The 19,287-nt window shown below is 36.5% G+C and overlaps 1 protein-coding gene across 3 annotated transcripts in view; it reads left to right on the top strand.

The window, feature by feature from the left end:
- kmo (kynurenine 3-monooxygenase) overlaps window positions 1-19,287 on the top strand; it is a 30,223-nt gene that overhangs the window by 7,180 nt on the left and 3,756 nt on the right. For all 3 annotated transcript variants that reach the window (XM_028469452.1, XM_028469453.1, XM_028469449.1), the window contains 8 exons: window positions 279-327; window positions 2,664-2,751; window positions 7,467-7,632; window positions 7,729-7,800; window positions 11,153-11,274; window positions 12,988-13,135; window positions 14,142-14,199; window positions 14,298-14,380. In XM_028469452.1, the coding sequence (XP_028325253.1) occupies window positions 279-327; window positions 2,664-2,751; window positions 7,467-7,632; window positions 7,729-7,800; window positions 11,153-11,274; window positions 12,988-13,135; window positions 14,142-14,199; window positions 14,298-14,380 (786 nt within the window). The remainder of the gene's footprint in view (window positions 1-278; window positions 328-2,663; window positions 2,752-7,466; window positions 7,633-7,728; window positions 7,801-11,152; window positions 11,275-12,987; window positions 13,136-14,141; window positions 14,200-14,297; window positions 14,381-19,287) is intronic.

The following is a 19,287-nucleotide window of genomic DNA, read 5'->3' as shown; positions in this document are numbered from 1 at the left end:
CTGTCACAGCAGTTAATGAATCTTGCTGCCGTGTTTGCACATTGCTGCAGGTTTGGGAGTTTGTGGATGTCAGATAGGTTCTGAAAGCCTTTGTGGGTGTGTGAGATCAGGGGAAAGCTCCACTTCCTGTTCTGTTCTGGGTAAATTAAAAACAGAATGTTGTGTTTTCAGTCCCTGTGTTCAGATGAAACTGTGTGGTTTAGTCTCCATTAAATTGAAAAAATATATATATATAATAAAAATAATAATAACAATGTCCTGATTGTTGTACCCTGCAGTACATCCTGTCAGTGGACCGAGCCAACCTGAATAAACAGTTGTTAACGGGTAAGTCAACAGTTGTTATTTTGCAAAGCACTGAGACCTGGAGCATAAACATTGAAAGGTTTTACACGGTGAGCTGAAATAGAAAGAAATGCAGTCGTCCATTAATCAATCTATTTTAGGAGTCACTACAAAATGCCATTTTTTTTTTTTTTAAAGGTAGTTAATCATAAATTCATAATATTAAGTCCAGTATTTGATTACTACTACTGGTTTGAATACAAAGGCAATTTTTGTGAAGTACCAGGTCATTTCAATCAGGCTGTGAAATTGCTTTTCTGCAATTATTCGGTTAATTACAATCAAACGCTATTGCAAGAACTGGACTTTGAACCCACATTGCTGTAGTTTTTGTTATGTTTTGTCTTAAGCTCACCTTCTGTTACAATGTGAAAATTAGCTATTTTACATGAAATTACACCCCATTATTTTCCAATATTTCACTTACTTAAGGATTAATACTTAAGTTTTCTACATAAGTACATTTTTACGTATTTTTACTTTAGGGCTATAGCTATTGAATATTTTGGTAATGAAGTTATGATCGATTATTCCATCGAATTGAGTTATCGATAAAATACTTTTGCTTCATTAAGGCTCAATTCTATAGTCAACAGAAAATAATCAGTTATAATACCAATAATACCTTTTAAAGAGAAGTTTATATTTATTCGTACCTACATATTATGCAAAATAGAAAAAGAAAGAAAACAATTTGTAGCAAAAAAATATTCCAGTTATTGTGTCTACCTAAGACCACAAATGCAGGTATAGTTGCTTTGTGCCTTGAAGGGCCAAATTGGGCCCTGACTTTGGCACTTGAAAAAGAGTCCTTCGCCCACCTCAGTTCAAAGTTATATTTATTACAAGTTTTATCTTGTATTGTAAAATGTAATGTTATAATTATTGTTCAGATTAAACATCCACCAACATCCTTGGTTTCTGAGGACCTTGAAGCAATTCTTAAAGACTTATGAACTAGTTAAATTAAAAAAACCTAAAAGCATTTATACTGTCATGGAAAAATGAAGATTTTTATTCTTAGAACCACTAAAAATATCTTTTTAAAGTAGTTCTGGTTTATCAGATAGTGAAAAATATTGATCTTTATATGTAACTACTACTCTCTGCAATCTAAAAAAAACCTAAAATGAACATTAAAAATAATACTTAAGTTGTAGTGTAACAGGTGGGCCTGATGCAATTACAACTGGGCTTCAACTATTATGCTGTGGTTCCTACAGATTTATGAAAACTAATAAATAATTTCAATTTCTTGTTTAAAAAAAAGCCGCCAGATTATTGTCTTACTATTTTATTATATAATTTATATCTTATGATTACTGGACACAAAATGTACAGTATGTATGTGTAGGTATCTGTGAAATAGTTTTTTTTTTTTTTTTTTTTTTTTTATCTAGCTATGAATTTTCAAAGAATGAAAAAATCATCTAAGTGCTTTGTTTGGTTGCTCAGAGAGTTATAGGCTTCTGTAAAATTAATGATCAATGAATTTTACAATCACACTTGAGTATCTAAAGAGTATACTTGAGATTCATCAAGTGGGATTATTCTATTCTATTATTAAATGCTACTATCATGCACGTCATCCCAGAGTGCAGTTAATTACAATATGTTGAAGCACAGAAGAGAGAAAAACTGGTGGGACTAGTAATTCTTCTTTTGCTATCTAAATGTTAAATGATAATCCAACAGTGCTAATTTCTTTAATGCAAAGAAATTTATTTTTCTATATTCCAAGTCCTGTATTCAATACACTGACTTTACACATAGGAAAATGTGCAGTAGGTGTTTGACATAATATCTGCCACCATTTTTACACCTTTTTTTCCACTGACATTTTTAATGGGAGTTTTTGCTCATGAGATGAGCAACAATTATCTGTGCACAATGTCACCAGAAGTGTTTCTAAAGATTTTACCTAGCTTTTAATGAAGTGGCTCCGTGCACGTGGAGATAACGTGCAACAGCGTAGGCCTGGTTTTAATTAGGCTCCCCTCATGAAAGAGAGCTGACTTCATCATGTCTTTGCTGAATCTGGCTATGGAGCCGACATGGCGATCAAAAGATACTGATGTGTGACTGCTTAAACAATTTTGTTTTTGAACAAAGCTGACAAAAAGACAGCAACATTGTCTTTCTCAGGAAAGACTTGCTGATAGACCTAAAACTATCTCCTATAAATGATTGTGGCACTTTGTGCAGACTCTCTATGTCCTTCCTTTTCTTTATTGGAGTTGTGAAAGTTGCCTGTGTAATTTAACAAGCCTGTTCCACATAATTTAAATTCCCTGCCTCTGTTACATTTCATTCTGTAGAAGCAGAGACGTATCCAAACGCAAAGCTGAACTTTGACCACAAATTGCAAGACTGGAGTGCTGAAAAAGGATTAATGACCTTTGTCAGGTAAATAGTTACTTATCTCACACGTGCAACACAGAGATCCACAAAGGGTTACTCAAGTGCGCGTTCAATATTTCTGCTTCTGAGTTCCGACTCCAACTTTATGGATCGCGTTTAAGTGCGTGTAAAGACGTTTCCTTTGACATCTTTATGACTTTTTAGTCTCAAGTAGTAAAACGTTGTCCTTGTGGTAAATGTGTCGCACTGTTTATGACCCAAATAATGTTAAAACACCCCAATGTTGTTTTGACTGTGGGGATCAGTGTCCATTCTTATCAGGTTCATTATTAACAATGTATGCTCGTTTGAGCACAACCCCAGTTCAGCTTGGTTCCAGAATACTGATTCGATTAATCTATCAAAACAGCATCGTGACATAACTTCAGAATATTTAGATATTATGTACCATAATGCACTAGGGTGGTTCACAAAACACATGTTCAAACCGTTTTAAGATACAATAACGAAATTCAGTGAGTGGCTTCAGGGTATCAATACCTTGATGGAGTTTGAAAATGGGAAGCGCGAAACAATTTTTTCCGGAGGTATTGCCCTTGTTCTGTTTTTTGGACTCTGTTCGAGGTATCTTCAAAGGGGACATCTTTCCTAAGAAATGGTTTAAGATACGATAACCAAATTTGGTGTGTGGCTTCAAGGTATCAGTACCTTGATGAAGTTCGAAAATGAGAAGCGCGCAATAATTTTTTCCGGAGTTATAGCCTTTGTTCTGTTTTTTTTAGTCTGTTCAATGTATCTTCAAAGGGGACAGTGTTTGTGTACAAACCGTTTAAGATAGTTAGTAATTTCATATTCTGATGTGATAATGTTTTCTGATGTACTGTAATTTCCGGGCTATAAAGCGCACTGTTTTATTGGCTGCATTAAAATAATTTAGCAATTGTCTAAGAAAAATCCACACAAATGCCGTAGCCTAACAAAGCCGCACCCTATTGGCTGATGAGGGTGCCAGTCAGACAACTCGGCCAATCAGAACGAGCAGGTAGGTGGGCTGCTGTACTCAATTAGGTTGCAGGCAAATGTCCGTGTTTCAACTGATAAGTTTCCTTTAGTACATGAAGTCTCCTCCTCACTGCCCCACGTCTACATATCAGTCCATTTACAGCTTTTTATGGTCACCTTTTACTGGAACCAGACTGATACATCATCCGCTTTTCTTACCGTTAACTACCACGGAGCGATCACAGCGAGTCTGAATCTGAGTCAGAATGACGGAGCTGAATTTTGTGTTGGCATGAAGTTTCTAAAACCAAGAAAAATCCACAATTTAGCCGAGTCATTGTTTAAGCCGCAGGGTCCATAGCGTGAGAAAAAAGTAGCGGCTTATAGTCTGGAAATTACGGTATACATCTAAGTTCTTAGATTTAGGACATTTAGGAAAAGGTTGTGAGTTATAATGACAACGAATCTGGCGGGGGATGTTGATGACTTTTTTTTTCTATTTTCAGGAATAGGTTTTGAATTGTTTCAATGTACTTACTCATTTAGTATAAATACAGGAAGAGACTATTATTGACCATATTTGTATTGTTCAAGCTTCTGATACCTGTCGGAGTTATGCATTCTTCAGTTTAGTAATGAAAATAGTGAAGAAGTGTGCCACTCTTTACTAACGTTATAGTGGCTCAATTTTTGGTACATATGTTCAAAATGTCAAAGGCAAAATTTGGAAAACTTTCACTTATTCCATTATATTGTGAACCACCCTAAAATGCACATACTTCCAAACATCTCTAAACACACAATGCATTCTCCCTTTCCACTGGTCTAGAGTTGATCCTTTGATAATATTTGCTCTCCCCTGCTTGTCTAATCAAATGTACATAGAGAACCTGGTGCTAGAGACATGTGGTTTCCTCCATTCCCAGGCAGGAAATGTACAGATGACAATCAGCATGAAGAAGGCACGTCTCTGCTTTCTTTACTGTTTACTCTGAATTGACAGAATGATGCGCTTTCCTGCTATAAATCCAATAATATGAGGAGATGAGAAATCAATGTTGCATGATACAGGCACACACATGTGGATAATAGGTGGATTTCCATTCCTCACGACACTGTAACTAGGAGACCGGACACTGAGGAATTGGCATAGACACAGAGTTTATTAGCATTTTTATGGAACCCTGAGCTAATAAATCATTTTATATTGGTAAAAATATTAGGCCATTGTCACTAAATCTTTAGAGGGTATAAAAATGACACAGTGTCAGTCTGTGTGTAAGTAATAAACTCCTGAAACTCTTCTAACCTGAAACATGTGAAATGTGAGTCCAGAGATAAAATCCAACTGAGCTTGCTTGGAATTGTCTTTAATGACATTACTTTTAATGATCCATTTACAGTAGCTATATAAAGCTAAATCCTGTTATGTGATTATGGTACATTCAGTCACATTATGTTGCATTACTTTGTGACCATGATATCTTACATGTTGTAGTATTAGACTTAGTGTTACACCAAAGCTGAAGTAGTGCTTTTTTTCAATGACACTGCTTGGTTTTAAAGCCCAGTTACTGTAGATATGTCATATTATGCAGTGTATTATATTGGTGAGGGCAGGGATAAAGTGCAAAGTCCTATCTCTGTCTTTTGTAAATACTGTTCATTTGCACTGTCCATGTGTGTGTGTTTGTATTAAGTGTGGGCTTAACTATTATTTATTATATTTATTCTGATATTTGTGTTCTATTTCTTTTTGTTTCTTTGTTATGCTGCTGCTGTAATGAAAAACAGTTCCCTTTGGGATGAATATAGTATCTATCTTAGCGTTTGCAAAAGAATTCAGTTTATAATTTGATTAATATTTCAAAGATATCTTTGATTTTTTTTTTAAGAGCAGCTGATATAAAAACACAATAACTTTACTAACCTTGATAAGAATAGCTAATGGTACTTTCATAGTAGCTAAAACTAGCATTTTTTTTTTTACTTTAACACATTAACATGATCATGTAACCACAATTAGCATGAAGAATTATACTTAAAATACCTATTAAACATTTTAAATTAGCTAGTGATGCCAAAAAAACAAACAATTGCTAACCTTAGTGGGCTTACATTAGCTAATTGTTGTAGGAGCTAAAAGCTAACTAAGTTTGGTATTTTGACTTTTACACACACATCATGTAACCACAGCTAGCATGAACAATATTACCGATACTTGTAATATCGTTAAGTTAACAGAGTTGGTAAAGTTCATTTTTTTCATGAACTAGTTCAAATATTAAGTTGAATTCGTAATTCATTATTCCAAATTTTGAACTAAGTTCTCAGTTTCAAAAATGAACCAGTTCATAGTTGTTGTTTTTTTGCGAGGTATTCCCCTCCGATTACTGACATTTCCCCACATTGAACTGAAGCACCCGGCTAGTATAAACTGAAATGGAATTTGATGTGAATTGTTTCCAGGTTTGGAAATTTATTGCACTTTTAGGACTACTACTGTCCTGTTTTTGTTTTATTGACTTCTCATAAAGAAGTCAATTTAAGAGCAGGTTTTTCCTCCTGTTTTTAAGAATATACTGTAGGGGTGAAAGCTGCAGCTGCTACTGTGGATTGAATGGCAGCCGTTTCAGGTTTGCTGTTGACGTTGCTGGCAAAGTTTACACAAAAACAAAACATTTTTCCCACCTGGATCATCACTGACCTTTTCGTGAAATTATTTTAAGTGATTCGGTATTTATCGCGATTTGGTCATAATGAACACTCACAATAACGTTCATCAGGCAGAAATACCGTACGTTCAGTTCAGGTTTGCCCAAAAAATGAACGAGTTCATGAACGATTGTTCATTGAACACGTTCAGGCACAATACTATGGAATCACAGGAGTGCCAAAATTAAGTGCATTTGGAAATATAAAGCGAATCAATAATACAAATTTGTAAATACAAAGAGAATCAATAACAAAAATGTGGAAATACAAAGAGAATCAATAATGAAAAAATATACAAATGTAGTATATTCTTTTTCCATTTTGCTTTTGCTTTTTCTGTTTTGTCTTTGTCTTTTCCATTTGCGTTTTGACATTGCTTTTACTACTTCAGGTTAAACTTTTAATTATTTTATTTTATATTGTGCATTGTGGAATGTCCATGCTGAATAAACATTTTCATATTTTTAATTGATTTATTATTTTAAGCATTAATATTAATGTATACAATTGCAATGTTTGAATTTGATTAGTACAAATTCAGAGCCAGAATTGCAATGGGGGACTAATAATTTTCAAAAAAAATTATTTTAGGTACTACCCATTTAACATTTGGAATTAGCCACATAAATGTAAACCTTGCATAGCTATCCTTTGCTGATATTATTGTCGTAGAATAAGGGAAAAGAGTAGTGATGTAGGCCTTAGCAGCTGTTCTCCCTTTATTGAAAAATATTTCAGAATGTGTTTTTCCCCTTATTTTGTTTGCACTCAATACCGCAACTTAAAAACCTGAACCCTGGTATTCTTGGCCCTCTGTCCAGAAAATGTGCTGCAATATGTCAGTAAAGGTTCTCTGTTATTTATGTCAGAGTCCGTCAAGTGAACTTTGTAAAGGTAACTTTAAATTTGAAATTAACAGCGTCATCTGCTGTCCACAAGGCTTTTTTAATTTTGAGAGGAAAAAGGAGGCCCTTAGTCTCCATTAGCTCCAAATTATCTATTAATGTTTTCAATCAAAGTTATCGTTTGTGTGTGTTTTGCAGGTCAGATGGAACTAAAGAACACATCCAGGCAGACCTGATTGTTGGGTGTGATGGAGCCTTCTCTGCCATCCGTAAACAGTTCCTTAGACGCAGCCGCTTCAACTACAGCCAGACGTACATCCCTCATGGCTACATGGAGCTCACCATGCCGCCTATCAATGGAGAGGTTGGTTATGGTATTGAGACAATGCTGTTGAAGTTACAATCTGATTATTAATATTTGTGACCATGTTTCTTATTTATTTTTTTTCTTTCCAACTAGTTTGCTATGAAGCCTAACTATCTGCACATCTGGCCACGAAACACATTCATGATGATTGCCCTGCCCAATCTGGTAAGTTAAGGGACAATTCTTTACCTTCTTCCAGGGTTGGGGTCAAATACGATTGTTATTGTGTAATTTAGAATGAATTACAATTATGGCATGATTATATTTGTATTTGTAATTTCAAAAATCTGTTGCTAGCGTAATCAGAATTAAATTGTAATTGGCTTTCTAATTGCAATTGCCATGAAGGTTCTATAAAAATGGTGAATTATAATTTAACGCAAAACTGGGGAACCGAGTTACAGTTTTATGTACAGTTCTGCACATATGTAGTTAACAATTATTAAAATAGGTTTCATATCAAGCTTTCCCACATTTTACCATTTTAAAAATATCAAAACCAATATTTTCATTGATTAGGAAACCTAACAAGGTAACCAATAGATAGGAAAGAAATTAGATATTAGATATTTGTTTTTGTTGTATTTTAGAGCTGATTTAGGAACCGTTATCATAAGAGATGCTAACAGAATGCTATCACAAGAGTAAGTTTAGTTTTATTAAGTTATTTATTTCAGCGACAGTAATTGTTATTATTTGTAATTGAACTTTAGTAGTTGAGAACGTAATCGTAATTGATTTTCTGAGGATGAGAAATGATTGTAATTTAATTGCATTTGGGGGAAAAAATGCTGGTAACTGTAATTGTAATTGAATTTTAATTGAACATGGGTAATTGAAAACGTAATTGTAACCGAAAAATGTAATTTACCCCAACTCTGCCTCATTCCCTGTATTGTAGTGTCATTTGTGAGAAATACTGATTAGTCCAGATACATATCATCATAATCAAGTCAGAACAGGCGTGACTGACCTTTGGGATGCTCTCATAGAGTTAATTAGGCTCATTACACAGCCTGTGAAGGCGTCCTCATTAGAGACGTCAGACATACTGTACATTGTTTCCAGAGGCTTACCCTGTACTTATAGAATGCTCACCTTGCCTGAGTATGTCCCCCTGTCCTTGTTTAAAATAAAAGGGTTTTTACTGCTTGACTGACTCAACACAATGCTCTCTGCTCTCCTCTGTGAGAACAGGGAAACACAGCTGGCATTAGAGTGCACTGACACCCATTGCACCAGATACCAGAATCACATTAAAGCTGAGAAAACAAAACAACAAAAAAACATCACCACGTCTTTGAATGCCATGGTAGCAGAGATGGTGCTAAAAGGTCCACAGGGAGCACTTTGGTGATAGTGATGGATCGCACCTGCTCTGATGGGCGGGTAATAGTGTGTCCACCCCCTCAGCATTCTTCTATCCATCACTCAATCTAAATTGCGTTTGGCAATGGGGAGTCTCTACTGAGCATAGCAGAGGATTTATTGGATTGTCTCAAGGCCATAAGATGTTTGTCAAAGTTGTGACCTTGAAAACATCCTAAAATGCAGGTACAAGCTACTGGAAGAGTTTGAATAGATTTGAAATTGTTCTGCTCCCTCGTGTCATACAATATGAAAGAACACATACTTGTGCTAGAATCTGCTCGGCTCACCTTTTTACATAAAACTACTATCCGGAGTTTCTGAGAGAACGTCTCGATGTCCCGCCCTCAACAGCTCTACTTCCTCCCCTGCCTCTGCCAATCTACCAGAAGCTACGCTTCTACGTTTGTGCACGTGCATTGCAAAACATAACAAAGTCGCATAACTACGAAAACTTCACATTTATTGTTAGAGTGCTATAAAATTTGATTAAAACATGTTTATTGCATTTCCATGAGAAATGTTGCCAAATCCTGGTCCGTTCAAAATCCTTTTAAAAGCAGCAGGTCCCTCCCCCTTTGAAAAGCAGCTCCGAGATAAATTCTGTTGCGGTCACGAAGACGTTTATCCACAAGCTTTGTATCCAGACTTTTCTTTTATTTTTTAGTAGAAGCTTTATATGTCGCAGTGAAGTGCAGTCAGGGTAGACAAGGTAGGAAGTGCCTACCCAAGGGTGAATTAATATTTTGATTATTTGTTTTAATTATAATATAATTATAAATGATTTATTTTCCCATTTCCAATAGCCTACAGTACCTATAAGTTTAAAAGTGTCAGCATTTTGTGCTTTTCATAGCCCAAATGACTGCACATTGCTATTTCCTGGTACGGCAGAGACGCTGCACAGTCTCTCTCTGCTGTAAGGCAGGAGGAGGCCACACCCCCTCCCAAAAGCACATTGATGCAGTGCCTCTGTTCCCATAGCGTGCTTTTATGTGTTTGCGCATGCGCAGTCTGTTCCCCAAGATGAAAATCATTTAAGTAAAAATGCAGCTCTCTACGCTGCCTTTTTGATTACATTTCAAGAGAGAACTGTACCTTTAACATTCAGTATATGTATACGATTCGTAGATTGTTCATTTCGATGTATATTCCTTCTGCTTTCTCCTGTTGCTATGGTGTTGGTAAGGATACTATGTGAACGAGCCAGAAATTAAGTTGAATCACAGACGGTATTTAGTATTGAAACCATAATTGACCATATTTTATTTATGTATTTCATTATTATTATTATTATTATTATTATTATTATTATTATTATTATTATTTCTACTCATTACATTTGAGTATATTTCCACACCTCGAGCCTAAATTATTGTTTAAGTGTTTGAAACCTTGTAATGATGTAGAAATGTAGATAAAGTTTTTAAAATGTAATTAAAAAAAAATATTGGACAGGCACAAAACAAGATTTGTTTTTAAAAAGAAATTGGTCGTAGTCATTTTGCGCTTTCAGAGGTGTTAGCGTGAAATGGCTACGCATTGCGCAGTGGACTACAGTGTAGTTATTACATGTTTTAGAGTGAGACTGTGTTGGAAGCTCCTTTGTTCTGTCACCTGAAAAGTCTCGTTCAAACACAATGAACCCAACCTGGCAACCCAGCTCCGACAGTGATTGTCTTTTTTTCATGTTTGTATGTTTTCTTGTTAATTTAGTAGAAAGTACAGTAAAGTAGAAAAAGTACAGACACCTGAATAACCTACTGAACTCCAGCAATGAAGTATTTGTACACTGTTTTTTTTTCTCTCTCATCTCTGGAAAATTCCTCTAAAGAATTCCATTTCAACTATAGAAGCATGTTAACTACTTTTGTTCTTCCATATTTTATATTTGAAAGGTATCTGTTCCAGCTGGACATATGAGTTGCTGCCATAGTAATAAATTGAGTAAATTAATGTGACCTGAGTGAGTGGGTGCAGAATGGGTTTAAAGTAATAATCTGTCGCTTTAGTAAAGTTTATTGTTTAATGGTGACCATTTTCCATCTTTATTCACTCCCTAGGGCGGAAAAACGTTTCATTTGATGTTTTGGATTTGATCAAAGAGCCTGTTTTACTGACAACTGCATTGTTTTGCTTTTGTACTCAGGATAAGACATTCACCTGTACTCTTTTCATGCCCTTTGATGAATTTGAGAAGATCACCACTGGAGACCAGGTCATCGAGTTTTTTCAAAAATGCTTCCCAGACTCCATACCACTTATAGGAGCGTGAGTGACTCTCTTTTTCCACTCATATTGAAATGTCTTCTATCTCTCGTTTCAGTTTTTTTCTCCTCCTCTGTGCTTTCCTCTGCCAAATCAACCTCAAAAAACACTTTTATTTCCTGTCATCCTATTGACTCCATTGTCTCCATCCTCTGATCTGTGAAGTGTGAAATTGGTGACTCACAGTAACATGGGTCCCTGCTGTCATGGATGAAGGCTTGATAAAAGCATGAGGTGTAGTACACCCAGGACATTTATTCCCTTATTTGCTGCTTGGGTTGACTTTCAGTGCTGAGACACAAGCAGCTGAACACAGTGGCCCCCATTTATCAACCATTTGTATGTTTAGATCTGTGCCTACGACCATATTCACGCAAGCTTTGCTATTTATCAATTTTGACGTGAGCGTACGTAACGATAGCACCTTATGTCAGGCTTGACCACGTGTACACAAATCTGAGTGTGTGGATTTGTGGTACAGCACAGTCAGATGTGACTGAGACTGAAAATAAACAAACCTCAGAGGTCATTAAAGCATAAACAGACACACATTCAGAACAGATCAACATGAAAACAAATAAAAAAAAAAAGTGATATTGTATAGTGAATATTATATAATCTCGCTGGTAATCTCTGCTACCGTCCGACAAGGTGCGCATAGTTCAACGGTGCACAAACACACACAGGAGTGCAGAACTGCTTCTGCTCTGTGTTGGACTCTGGGAACGCTGCTGTATAAAGTATGTGACGTTAGTAAACTTTCAACAACACCACATTGGTATATTTGGATGTGCCAGTGCAGCTTGTGGAGTAAAGCTTAGGGACTGTGTTCAGTACAGCCTTCACTGCATCCAATCTGGTGAAAACAGGACCTCATTCATGCTTTTATAATGTAAAGTACACCTGAAACTTTTACAAATGCGCTGCAATATTTAATTAGTAATGTGATAAATTATAGGTGAAGTTGGATGAAGGCATAATAAACACAGACAAGGGACAACATTTAGTAATTTTTAAGAGGTTTTTAAAGGTATTTTTAAGGTTTTTTTTAAGGTTTTTTTTTTTTTGCCTAAAGCTGAGATCAATATAAATGGTATATTTCCATGTGTCTCTTTAGGATCTCTGCTGTGAGGTTTGTTCACAGTGGCAGGCGTCACCAGCTCGGTAGCTGATCCTTCACAGAGTGTTTAAATGAGCTCCTTCATACGGTACAAATGCAGGAATGCTGCAAAACTGTACCTTTAAGTCCAGTTGTCTGTCACACTGTCAAAAAGCACATCTTTGTTTTGCTCTACCTCAGATGTAAAAATTTCCTTTCTTTTCTTGCCAGTGTTTGTTTGACCTCAGTGGGCGGGGCCTCCAAACTAGGAATATTTAAGGGCGTATCATGTTAATGATGATCGAATTCAACTGGCAGATTTATTAACACCGGATCATTTGTACGGTGGGATTAGTCTGACACAAATTTTTCATGCATTAAATGCGAGTCCTGTCGTTTGACCAAATGTGCACTCAAATTTGCACACGTTTTGTTTTCACGCAAGGTTGATAAATGAGGGCCAACGAATCCAGGGATTGGCTGTTAAACCTAACTAAAGCGGATGGCGCATGGATGGTGTTTTGCATATTCAGAAGTGATGCATGTTGAGTTTCCAGTTTCCAAATACGATAGGACAAAAATAATAATTGTTGGTTTTTCCTCTTGATGCTTGGCAGCGACGCCCTCCGAGAAGACTATTTCCGGCTTCCTGCCCAAGCCATGGTGTCTGTGAAGTGCTCCCCATACCACATCGGTGACAAATGTGTCCTCATGGGAGATGCAGCCCATGCAGTGGTGCCTTTCTATGGACAGGGGATGAATGCAGTAAGCACTGGCTTCGGACTGGGGGGTAAAGGGTACTAAGTACCCAGGGCCCAAGGCAGGGGGGCCACCTCAGAAGACTGTTTTATATGTACAAAAATTGATTTTAAACATTTTTAAATTATTTGTATTGGATTAAAAAAGGGCCCTGTATGAAAATAAACTGGTTGTTAATCACAGTTTTGCACTAAAAACAATGATTCATGCTGCATTAGGGCCCTAGCTACCACCCCCTTTAAAACAGTGCACTGACATGGAGCAGGTGTTACACAGCAGCATGTCTTTCTTCAAGAAATGAAAACAAGGCCAAAAACTCAAAGAAAGGGAAAGAAGGTGAAAAGAGGGAAAGCAACGGTTTACTCAATTCCTCAGATTTGAGCTTTAAAACACTCACATCTTTTTTAGGGAATGTATTATTTCGTTTGAAATTAACTACGAGCACTCTCGAGCATTTAAATGCTGGAACATTCCTTTTGCACGTCAAATCTCAAATGGAAATAAAGTTACTTGAAAAAAATATATTTTGAAGACAAATTTTGCTGCCACCAACTCTTAAGTAGGTGTAGAGTGTTCCCATGATTCTAATCATTCTATATTTATATTTATATTTAAATATAAATCTAGGTCAAATAAAATACAGTATAAGAATATCTAAGGTTGTACACTTTGTGGTCACTTGGTCACTAATCCTGGCTACTCTGTATTTGTAACACATTTTAATTAACGTGATCAAAAACTGATTCTAGAAGAAAAAATGTCTCTGGGGTCGTCGGACAATTGATGATGAACTTCTGGGTTAATGTGAAGAAAAAAATAAAACTTATGTAAGAATACGAGATAGTTTCCGGGCGAAAAAAAAGTACTTAAAACTTACAGGAGGGACCCAAAAAGATGGTTTGTACCCAGGACCCAAAATGTGATGCTACGCCCCTGGCAGAAAGTAACTCTAAATGGAGGTAACAACAGAGAGCAGTGATGTGCAGCCTCATTTATGTGTTTGTGTTTTTAGGGCTTTGAGGACTGCATTGTGTTTGATGAAATAATGGAGCAGTTCAATGAGGATTTAGGTAAGTGCCTTTCAAAGGAGCACAGTTTAAAATCGATGAAGAGAAAAAGTCTAAAGTACTAAAACAGTCCTGGTGCTGACTGCTGTGTGTCCTTCTAGCCGCTGTACTTGCAGAGTATTCCAGAGTGCGAGTTCCAGATGACCACGCTATTGCAGACCTGGCCATGTACAACTACGTTGAAGTAATTATTTCTACCATTTATTTACCATCAAACGCACAACATGAAAACATTCTTCTATGGATCACCACAGTGAGCTAGAAATTCACAATATTTTCATTTTCATTATTTCCTTAAGTAGTGCGTAGTAAAAATGGACTAAATGGACTTGATTTTATATAGCGCTTTATCCCCACACTGAAGCAGTCTCAAAGCGCTTTACATATCAGCTCATTCACCCATTCACTCTCACATTCACACACCAGTGGGACAGGACTGCCATGCAAGGCGCTAGTCGACCACTGGGAGCAACTTAGGGTTCAGTGTCTTGCCCAAGGACACTTCGACACATAGTCAGGTACTGGGATCAAACCCCCAACCTCTCGATCAGAAGACGACCCACTACCACCTGAGCCACGGTCGCTCAGGTAGCAGGTAGTGCAAAAGTCCACTACCTGCTAAGTTTCCCTGTCCAGTTAACTATTCCAGCATTTCCTAACGCTGACCTAGTTCAGCAAAGCAAGTGCAAAAATTGGCAGGTCAGTGGTCACTACACCCAATCTGATCTCTCTGCGTTGTATTTACATTGTCTGTAAAGATTTTCTCACCTTAAGATACTTTAAATTATTTTGCCCAGTGCACGTTGTGCCATTAAGGGCTGCACAAATGTAGTTATTCACTCGGGAACTAGAAATGGGAGAAATGTGATGTGTACATGGCTGTAACTCTGGTAATGTGAGATGCACAACATTTGCAACCGAAATACCAGATTCCGAAAAACATCAAATGTGGATGAAAAGGGTAAATCATTGTAGTATGGTGTGATGTGTGTGCGTTAGCAGGCAGAGAGGATCGGGGGGAGGTGATTCAGGGTAAGCTGCTAAAATGGGACAGCTGCTGGGTCTGCAGAGCAGTGCTAATTATGTATATTTACTGGGCAATAAAGAGCCAGAAAACCTGCAAACCCTCCATGTTTTGCGTGTAAAACTTTTACCTGCTCAGCAGTCTTCTTGTTACATTTGTATTACTTGTTATTTTTTTGGAATTTGAAAGAAATCCAGCTAAAAATACAAAAATTTTGACCAAATTGGTTCAAATATTTTTCAACGTTTTTAGTGGTTGGTCTGGCAGTGTGATCAGACATTTTAAGAACATTTGAATCCACGTTGGGCAAAAATATGGAAGGAATTGAACATTTGCAGCTGAATGTCTATCAAATGCCAAATATCAATCTAACATCACCACAGTTCGGTGCATTCTTTTCAGTTAAAAAACTCTTCAAAAAATGTAAATATTAATTTAAAGAAGGATAAACTAAACCATGGACTTTTGTATTCATCTTTGTATTTAATCTTCTATTCCTGTTTGCTTTATACAAAGCTGTAGAGGGCAGGCTCCAAAGCCTATCGTTTGGTGTCATTATAGTTTGTTAATTTATCCACTGCCTATACAACTAATATGCACACTGGTGCACACACACAAGATTGAAACTTATTATTTCAAAGTTCAAATCAAATAATTTGCTGTTGATAATGTATGTAGCTTTCAACATCAATTATGGATTTTTTTTCAATATTGATTCTTACTTCCTCAAACATTAGCAGGTGTAGTGACTTGTGGTAATCAGTGGTTATACAATACACGTATAGGGCCGACATTAGTTGATCTCAAAACAACACACAATCAGAATTACAAATCTGAGGATATAATCGAAGCATAATTTAAACTACGACACGACTGATGCATTTAAAACTCAAGCTATGTTTCATTGAGCTAAATGATGCTACTAATGTGCAATTTCAGATTGTGATTTTTAATTGAATATCCTGAAGAGCTCCAACCGTCTAAATGACTGCCTAAATGATCAACGCATATTTAGTAAACATCTACACATCCACACACAACATTTAGATAAACAAAAGGCTGCATCTTAAACATTATTATTTCCTGCACCACATTCTTACACAATAGATATCCCATCAGTGGGGGCTGGCCGATAGAGGGCGCTAGGCCAACGCCCCACCACTCACCACATTTGTTTGAGTGAGACAGAAAAAATAATAAAAATTAATAATGAATTAAAAATACTACGAAACAAATGTATATCTGTATTTAGATAATCAGAATAAATAATATTATATAGATAATGATGATGTGTGAAGTTGTTTCATTCATCTGTGTCTGATTGGTGATGACGTGTTTCCTGTTTAGGGCGCACTAATCTTTACCGTCCATTCTCGTTAAAAGTTGTGCATTCACAGTAACGCCTTTTCAATACGAGTCAACAGAGAGTCTCTGGGCGCAGTGTACCTGCGCCCAGAGACTCTCTGCGGCTGTGCAGAGTTGAATGCAGCCAGAACATTTACACAACACCTTCCTCCCGCCATTGGGAGGGGCTGACGTCACAGTGGTCCTTCATAATGTGGAGTTGACAGGTGAAGACGTTAGAAGGAGAATCAAAATGAAGAAAGAGAAATTAAATAATTGTGCTTTCCCTGCCTACCTGCTGACTCAGCATGGATAAAGACAGGTAGGACCCATTCAAAGAACTTTTCAGAAAAGGCAAAGAAACTTGAACAAACTAGGAACAAACTACATTTGATGATTTTAAATCTTGAATATGTCCATTTTTTGTAAACTCGGTCTTAAATTATATTTTGTCACTTCTTAAATTATGTATATTCATTTACCACTTCATCTTTCACCCCCATTTTTATTTAAATACTTGTTAGACTAACTAAAACTGGAGAGAAAAAAAGGTCAAATCTGAAAAACAAAATTAAAAAACAAAACAAATAAAATTTCAAGAAGTATAATAACCCTGACACACTCACTCACTCTATTGCATATACTAGAGTTTCTCAAATTGGGGTACGTGATGGCACTACAGGGGGTACTTAAGAGAGAGAGAGAGAGAGAGAAGGAAAATTAACAAATGAAAGCATTAAAAATATGGGGTTTATTTCTTTAGTTCAAAATGATAATACTACTAAATATTACCAGCATTTAACAAAACGACAATAAAAACTCTAAATAAGAGAAAAATATACTGAATAATAAAAAGAACAGACAACTAACAACAAAATCTGCAAAATGACACCAAAACACACACAAAGAGATTAAAATACTTACTATTACCAGCAACACACAAAACGACAACAAAGACACATTGCTACAAATTACACAAACATAACAGAGAAACTTTCAAAATGACATAAGAAACAGACTGAGATGGAATCATTTAAATAATACCAAACACACACAAAAACAAAATACACAAAATGAAACCAAAAACACACACTTTGACACAGAAAACCCACAAAATGATGATAGAAATGAATCTGATACTGATTAGAACACCAACTGAAAAAACAAGGCTCTAAATACTGTTTCATTCCACTTATTTACAAAATGAGATTCTTTAAAATGTGTGTTATCACTCATTAATTCCATCATTATGATGTGTTGTTGTTTTTTCATAGTATTCTTAGCAAAATGCGGTAGTTGGACATAAGGGGGTACTTGGATTCAGAAATGACAGAAAGGGGGTACTTGAGCCAAAAAGGTTTGAGAACCACTGGTATATACTACTACTATATACTATATTTGTTCTTACTTGTTTATGGGTTCGATGACAATAAATGTGGTTAGTTTGAAAGCAATTCTGTAAGTGCAATTTTCCTTACTTATTTTTTCAAAGCTACTGTACACAAAACCTGTTTTTGGTGTATATCTATTTCGGAGTTGTAGCCCCCCCTGGAGAAAAATGCACCAGCCACCACTGTACTGTATTTTTGGTCATCAGGCTCGTGGGAGTGTTTAATAACCTTCAGAGATAAACTGTCAGTTCTTGAACCCTCCAGAAGGGGTTAAGTACTCATTCTCATGCAACATTGCCACCACTAAAGTGGGGTTAATTGTGCTTCTGAAAAGGTTGTGGCACAAGGAGATTGAGTACATGGTGACGAAAATAGTAATGGGATCTTTTGTTATGCCTTTGAATGACAGGATTTTACAGGCTTTGTCATGTCCACATATACAGTATTTCATGATCAAAATATGGGGCAATCAACACTTATTGTGCAATAAAAAAAAATTCACGTTTCATATTTAACATAAATAATTTATGAGTAATCACACATTTTCTGGCTTTTTTCCACTTTCAGGTGACAATTTAAATCAGCCTTTTGTTGTCATCAACTGTTGTCATCAACTTCTAACATTTATTTGTTCTTGTGATTAAAATTTGTTTAGAAAATTACGAATATGAAATACTCTTCCTGTCAGCCAGCCACGCTGTAACATGTCGCCTTGACAGACAGAATAACAATTAACACCCAAGGCAATATAATGAGGAATACATCCATCTGCATTTGTACTGATTGGAGTGACAACAAAGGGTTCCCACTTAACAATCAGCTGTTACAGAGACTGTTCACATAGACAAACACCTCAATCAAGAGAGATTATTTGGTTGGTAGAAGGAATCCTAGCATGTGGGTCTGCTACTGTGATGTCTATCTTAAGCACACATCGAGCACGAGGCAGGGTACACCAGTGACAGAATGCCAGTTCATCACATGGCCAACACTGCATTCCCACACCCATTCATTGCTTTTGGCTTGGAGGGGGAAGTAGGATTACATGGGGAAGCTCTGAGAGAACATGCAAACTCTACATAGAGAGATCCCAGACAGCAACACCCAGGGCCTTTTTGCCTGTACTACAAAGCTGGATTTCCTCTTATTGCGCTAAATTCTGGGATTTAATCTGTGTGTTCTATACTAACTTCACCATGATAACTTAGGCTGAACATCTAACCTGGTCAGAACCTGGTTATAAAGTGGATAAGAGCGAGTATAAAAGTCCCACCTCCTGACCAATCAGTTCTTTTGACCTGCCCATTGTTAGAAGATCCTGGTTGGTGCAGA

The sequence above is a fragment of the Gouania willdenowi genome, chromosome 15 (genome assembly GCF_900634775.1).
Source record: "Gouania willdenowi chromosome 15, fGouWil2.1, whole genome shotgun sequence".
Classification (NCBI taxonomy): Eukaryota; Metazoa; Chordata; class Actinopteri; order Blenniiformes; family Gobiesocidae; genus Gouania; species Gouania willdenowi.
This window is presented reverse-complemented; position numbering and strand designations above follow the sequence as displayed.